General features: G+C 31.9%; 1 protein-coding gene across 1 annotated transcript in view; it reads left to right on the top strand.

Annotated features, from left to right (window-relative positions):
• The window catches only part of Cog4 (conserved oligomeric Golgi complex subunit 4), a 111,021-nt gene extending 104,430 nt beyond the window's left edge, over positions 1-6,591 (top strand). Inside the window, exon 14 of the mRNA XM_089631481.1 lies at positions 6,341-6,591. Within this exon, the coding sequence (XP_089487607.1) occupies positions 6,341-6,383 (43 nt within the window). The 3' untranslated portion in view covers positions 6,384-6,591. The remainder of the gene's footprint in view (positions 1-6,340) is intronic.
• The last annotated feature ends 1,355 nt before the right edge of the window (positions 6,592-7,946 follow it).

Genomic DNA, 7,946 nt, shown 5'->3' on the forward strand with positions numbered 1-7,946 from the left:
CACAGAAAACGCTATCGCTAACCTGACAAAAATCATCTCTAATAATATCGATGGAGGAATTAAATGCACTGCACTATTCCTGGATCTAGCCAAAGCGTTCGACACTTTATCACATAAAATTCTGTTGAAAAAACTACAGTGCGTTGGAATACAGGGTCAACTATTAAAGTGGATGGTTAGTTATTTAGAAAACAGAAGCCAAAGAGTGAACATTAATGATACTCTAAGCGATTCAGCAAATATTAAATTTGGTGTACCTCAGGGAAGTACTCTAGGGCCAATTTTGTTTAATATATATATTAATGAGCTATGTAACAGTTCCCTTGCCGACCACATTATTACCTTTGCAGATGATACGGTCTTGTTATTTGAAGTTAAAAACTGGAATGAAGTTCACAGTAAAGCAGAAGCTGGTATAAACAGTGTTAAACAATGGCTTGATAATAATCTACTCACACTCAACACGGAGAAAACAAAATTCATCCGCTTCAGTGCAACTCAAGCGGGACAACCGAAAGAAACACAAAACATTATTATACACCACTGCAATAACCCAACTACTTGTAATTGTAACACCCTAGAATGCGTAGATAGTATAAAATATCTAGGAATTATGATAGACATATTTCTGAGATGGGACCTACATATAGACTCAATTTCCACAAAAGTCAGAAAACTTACTCATCTTTTCCTGGGCATTAGAAATATTCTCTGCATAAAAGATCTGAAATGTTTATATTATGCTCTGTGTAACTCATTACTTGAATATGAATCTTTGGGATGGGGCGGATGTACCAAAACAATACTGGATCCCTTAGCAAAAGCACAGAAATCACTATTAAGGGTCATCCTAAAAAAACCATTTAGGTACCCCAGTGATGTATTATTCGAAGATATACGAGTTCTTGATGTAAGGCAACTATACATAAAAAAAATTATATTACACACTCAAAAACAACGTCACCACTACCCTTCCATTGATCATTATCACGACACTAGACATTCAAGGAGGAATCCAGTTGTTCCACCTACTACTATGACATCCTTTGCCCAAAGACAATTCTATTACCTTGGTCCAAAATTATTCAACCTCTTACCCGATTTATGGAAATCGAAAAGCATAAGCATTCTGCGTAAATTAGTTTATTATTGGCTTCTAGACTTAGGAAGAGTCGAAAGCGAACTTATGATGACCAACAGATAAACAAAAATGTTCTGTACTCACATTTATTCATTGTTATTGGCAGTTAAATAAAAAAATCCTACCATGCATCTGATTTATACAATGCGATTGATAATTATGGTGATTGATAATGTTTATACAATATGTTTTCATGTACCTTGATTATATTTTTCTTGATTATGTATATTATATTATATGTACCTTGATTATGTAAATTAATACACAGCACAGTAACAGCGATCAAATGAAGAAACCCACCTAATATTTTTCTTATATTGTAACTATAAATTGAATTAATCCAATATGTTATCATGTACCCTGATACAGTGTTCCTTAATTGCATATTATTACATGTACCTTGATAAAATTTATTAGGTGTTTTCATAAAAAAAAATATATATATATTCGGGTGTGCAAATATGTCTGAAAAAGTTTTTATTTTGATTACTTTGATAAATATATATGTATATAGACTATATTACTAGCGTAACTATTAATTTAAAGTATGGAAATATAATTCATAACAGCAGCGTGTACAAATGTTAACTAAACCAGGCAATTTGGCTGTCCTAAAACGGGAAAATTTCCTAGTTGGACAGCCAAAGCTTCCTTAATATGTGTGTAATTATTTGTATCTAATAAATAAATAAATAAATAAATAAATTATAGAAGACTTTAAAATAATTATATTAATATAATATGAAATCGAAAATGTAAAACCGATTTAAACCATATCAACACAATAAGATCATGGGGTTACTGGCAAAAAGTTAATAACTATTTTTTTTGTTTTTTGTGCGATGATTTTAATGTTTTTGTATTATAATCTATGCCTGGAATAAGTTTGGGTCTCTTGTGTCATAAAGTAGGTTTTTAACTACAGATTTTTTAATAAACTCTTTTAACTTCTTTATAAATAATCATTAAACATTTTAAAAGCACTTACATAAATGGGCACTATCATTAAACATTGTAAAAGCACTTACATTTTAAATGTTTATAAAACAACACTTATGATTTTTTTTTACATTAAAATTATTTTTAATTGAGTTTACTCCAAAACATGTTTTTGTAAGTTACACATTTTGGCAGTAACCCCACGATACAGCGCATTTTTTGAAGAGTAAATCTATTCTTTTCAGTGTAAGATTTTTAAAGCCATTGAAAGAATTAAAGCACATGTTTAAACTATTTTTTAATGTTAATCGTTGCAATTTCCTCTTCAAACTGCAGTGTATAATATTATGTACATAGAAACATGACGAGGTATTTCGCCATGAAAATGAATTTGAATCCACTTTTCCTGTTCGCGTTTCCGAAATTAAACGAATCTGTCCGGGACATATGCCCGAACGTGAGATGGTATGCAGTAGGCAGTAGGCTGTAGGCAGTAGCTGTACCGGGTAGGCCAGGCATCCATCATAGACCGTGACACAATCTGAATATATTATATGGCAGACACAGGGGCGGGCGGTACTTTTCTACAGTTTATTGTACATGCTGATTTTATTGATCACAATGTAACTTTTTTTATTATTTCAATTTAATTTGTACATTTACATTTTACTTTTTAATTTTTATTTTTTTGCTCTATGTTCTTGTGCTATTCATACTGATGTTAATGGCAAATGTTGTGCCGTATATGGGCGACAAATCTATCTATACACTGGATACAAAGGCCTCGATTGGCGTCCTCCTTAGTTGAGTAGTTACGATCCTTGGCTACGAATCCGTAGGTCGCGGGTTCAACCGCATCCTGTCCGCTTGTAAATTTTATTCGATTAATTTATGTTATAGTTTATTTGTGGCACGTTCCACAGTGGTTAGATATTGTCAGTATCGACCCAGTGAATGACCACCATTCAGAATAGAAACGTTGCTTGAAACAGCTTTAGCCGTGTTTGGTTATCTGATCTGAATAGGAAGGTACTTCCCTCTACTCCATTTCATTCCCCTCCCAAATACCCTAAGCCACACAACATACCTCAATTGGGGCTGCCATAGTCTCACTGGGTCCAGATGATTGGGAGCAGTCGGAACTCTTGCGCGGTACTCACAAAAAATGCGAAGGGCAGTTAAATTACATAAGAGTATTTTCCAGCTTTTAAAAATTAATCTTTTTTTAAAGCTTAGATTGTGGTTAAGTAGAATAAATAATTCCTTAAATATTACAAATAATTTTGCACACATATATTATTCATTGCCGGCTTGAAGAATAAATGGTCTTATCTGAAAACCGTTAGCTTAGCTCAGATTAAGTGATAAGTCATTTAATAATATTTCACTACCTACCTAGTTAGGTACTTACTTATTTTTAAAGTTATTTAACCTTTAAGGCTATTTTTCCCGTTTAGGGAAAGAACATCTATTACTTGTAGAGTTAACATTAGCTGTTCGATTTGGTCGATTTTCGAAACAGCTCCTATCCTATGATCTCGTAGAAATCGTTGTGCCTGGCCTTACTGTCATTGTGAAAAATATGATCTAAGCTGCATTAAAAAGAGAAAACAATAAACTTATATTCAAACCTAGAAGTTAACTACAGAATAATTAAAACGTGCACCTTTATGAAACTGAAGGTTCCGACCGCATTTTCAAAAAAAATAATAATAAGGAAATACACTCCGAATTCTCCACCCTTCTGACAGCGTCTATAGAAATAATCAATATAAGAAATGTTCTTGTCAATATGCCAGAGGCCTGAGGGGCTGAGCATTATTTGAGAATGCCTTTCAAATGCTATGCATGAAAAAATGTGTGTTAAAAAAATAATTATCAATAAAATATCGCATCAAGTGCGCCTTTGACACACCTAGCAACAGACTAATAGCAGAGAAAATAATTATCAATAAAATATCGCATCAAGTGCGCCTTTGACACACCTAGCAACAGACTAATAGCAGAGAAAATAATTATCAATAAAATATCGCATCAAGTGCGCCTTTGACACACCTAGCAACAGACTAATAGCAGAGAAAATAATTATCAATAAAATATCGCATCAAGTGCGCCTTTGACACACCTAGCAACAGACTAATAGCAGAGAAAATAATTATCAATAAAATATCGCATCAAGTGCGCCTTTGACACACCTAGCAACAGACTAATAGCAGAGAAAATAATTATCAATAAAATATCGCATCAAGTGCGCCTTTGACACACCTAGCAACAGACTAATAGCAGAGAAAATTTGACAAATTTATTTATTGGTTCAACCCTCAGGGCCTTTCAGAGTTTTCGATTTCCGCAGACATCTTCTATATGCTCCGTATGAAGGTAGCAAATTCTTCTTCTTCTTTTTAATTTGCCTGTTACCGAAAATGAAGTATCTGCAAACGCCCCCACTGAAATTAACCACAATTTTTCTCACCGAGAAAACCGTTTATACTTGGTTTTATTTTTATTTGATTTGTTTTTACGATGAATTTATCAGGCTCTTGGTGCCGACCTGACGTATATTCGTCAGATCAGCTGACGTATATACGCTTACAACGTATTCCAAGCTATTTCTGGTTCATCATTATTTACATCTCTTACAGTGATATTTATATCATATGATGCCAAGTTTATGCGACCAGCGTTTCAGCTCAGAATTACAATTACAAAATCTGTCAAATATAAATTTTGGCTTCTGGTATTGTCTACTAAACAATAAACAGAATAATTCTTAATTTTGAAATCTTTTGAACTAAATAAATTTACTGTCGTACGAATTCAGTGCAAATTTTGTTTGCATTAAGTTGTGGCTAGGTACACAACAAATCTATCGATGGGAAACGAAAAACTATTATTTCGAAAATTTTTAAGTTTATTTATTTAAAAAATATATTATTATTTAATCATTGAAGACAATTTTAGCCACTCTTAAATTAAAAATGTGAAACAGGAAATACATAAAAGATTCGGTCGCATCTGAAAATTGAACTCAGGACCTGTGACTTGCCGGGTTAGTGATCTGAGCACTAAGCTAATTCGACCGCATTAACTTTCATAATTTTGAACAATCTCAATCAACATCTCAATTAATTATTCCGCTGAATATTATTATTTTAATTTAAACTAAATATATATATTTATTTTATAAACTTAATGAGTAAAACCTCAAATTGTAATATTTAATTATTGCTGACAATATTAGCGATTCATAAATGAAAAATTTCCTTGCGAGAGTGTCGCCCTGTCAATACCAAGGTTCTGGTTTCAAGTCCTAAATGTGACCGTATCTTTTTTCTGTTTTAAATTTTCGTTTAAAAATCGCTAATATTGTCATTAATAATTATATAAAAAATAGTTTATACATAAACAAGTTCACAGGCTCAAAAATGAATCATTAAATCACCATAATAACAAGCACTGTAGATGTATTCAACAACAAATTTACTCAAAAATCATTTTAACTCACCCCATTGAAACACAACAAGTAAATTTGACTTAAATACACAAAATATTCGCTTTAAATTAAATAAATTTTACAAATACAACATTTGGAATAAAAATTTGAAATACACTCCGACTAAAATATGTAATAATCTACCTGACAAAGCAAGACGATCAAAAAGACATAAACAAATTTGAAATGTTGGCTAAACATTGGATCATCGGCAAAAGTCGTGCAATAAGTAGTCAACTCACACAAATCTATATTTAAAGTTCTCTAATTAGTTCTTTATTATTGTCACCAAATACTAATTCCAAACTGAGTTACGTAAATCTATTAAATATATTTTTATCAAATTCTTCAAAAAAATGAACCTGTCGAAATTATCAAAATTGATTAATTAATTAATTAATTAAAAATTGTTAAAATAAAATATTTGTAAATTAGAATGTCTCTGCACAAGATGTCTCTAGTGAGAGAGGTGGATAAAAAATTTTGTGTTAACCTTACTGATGTAGATATAAAATAAATAAATCACCTTAATAATAATAAATAATAATACATTTTAACCAACCATATTTTATACGTGTTTTACACTTCTGTTTTATAATAATATTCCTATGAATTTATATATTTATTTATTTATATATAATACGTATTATTCACAAATAAAATCACATAATTTTTTTGTTTTTTATCAAACCAGGTCATGTGGATGTTATCACGCTTGTCACAGCCAATGCTGTCACTTTTGTAATATGTTTTATTTTTATTTTCAGGAGTGACTTTCGCATGGACGTCATCAAACGACTGAAGCTCTGAAACCTCCGTCTTCCCGCACATTGGACCATACTAATCTTTAACTAGTAATAATTATTATTGCATTGCATGTATTCCGAAATAAATATTATTTGACCTATTAAGTTGCCACTTTATAATTTTCCACAAATAATTATTTGTATATTATATTATTTTTTTTAATATCCTTTTAAAAGTATTGTTATTATAATATGATAATCATTAATTCATATTAAGGTACATATTTTATGATTACATTTGATAAATCAATCAGGTTTTCTTTATTTTTGCACCATTTATGTATTCCTGAATGAAAAGATCTTTTCAGAACATTCGCCCAAAAGAAGATACACAACCTTCAGAATTGAAAGCTTGAACCTGAATTGGCTATCGGTGAGTGTAGGTTTTGACTACATCTAATTAACCTTCTTTTTTTCCTTTTTCTTTCCTTTTACCTTTCAAAACCAATTACTCCAAGATTAATTAGGAGTGCAATGGAATACTTAATGTTGATGATATGGTGCTGTTTTCTAAAAATATTTTCCCTAAGGGCGCAATTCAAAATCATCTCTCAGAAATGGTAAATTAATTAATTAATGAAGCGCCGCTGAGTTAATTTAATCTCTAAACAGCGCCATATTTAAACGACTAATTACTAATTAATTAATATTTGGAAAGTCGAGTTTTAGTCGAGATATAAAGCAAAAGAACTGAGAAGTTTTTTTTATGACGGTATTACACACAAAGAGAGAATTACTAGTAAAAAAAAATGGTTTTGAAACATGTCAATCCTTTTGATTAAATGGTAGCGTATACAAAGTATTTATGTTATATTCATTAAAAATATACAAGTTAAATGGAGTGCTGGTAACTACCCTGATGTATGGAAGTGAGGCATAGAACTGGCAAAGAAAGGATGAAAGTAGACTGAAAGCTGTAGAAATGAGATCCCGAGGCGTATGTGTGGTAAAACTATGTATGATTGTGTGAGAAATGTGGAGATCCACAAAGAGTGCAAGGCAGATGTAACCATAATGAGTAAGATGAAGAAATGGATGCTTAGATGGTTTGGGCATGTAGAGCGAATGAGCGAAGAAAGAGTGTGAGGAGAACATATGATGCAAATGTGAATGGTAGCAGAAGTCAGGAACTCCCGAGGAAGACAACCAAGTGAATCAGACACTCGAGTCGGGCCACGTCAAGAGTCAGAATAATAGAAAAGTATGTATGAGTCCGTCCTCTCTGCCTACCCCTGCGAGAAACGGCGTGCTGGTTAGTTAGTTACAAGTTAATTTATTTTTCATTTTATTGTGTTTATCCTGATGTGATTTGATTAAATAGTGGTGAATGCAAAGTATTTTAATTTCATATAATTAAAGTCATTTTGCAATTATTGAAGAAAAAATAAAATAAGTTGGGTATGCCCATAGACATATGAATATTAGTAGACCTGCTCTAAGTGATTAAAAGCGTATTATTCCCCACTCTCCATACCGGTTCCATTGGAGCCGGCTGGGCTCGCGTATGGCCTCAAGTGAATTTAGAAAACGTGACGTCATCATTCTTTTGCGAACTATAGTCGAGGCA

Source organism: Hesperophylax consimilis, chromosome 4 (assembly GCF_061612785.1).
Source record: "Hesperophylax consimilis isolate HC1 chromosome 4, BYU_Hcon_1.0, whole genome shotgun sequence".
NCBI lineage: Eukaryota > Metazoa > Arthropoda > Insecta > Trichoptera > Limnephilidae > Hesperophylax > Hesperophylax consimilis.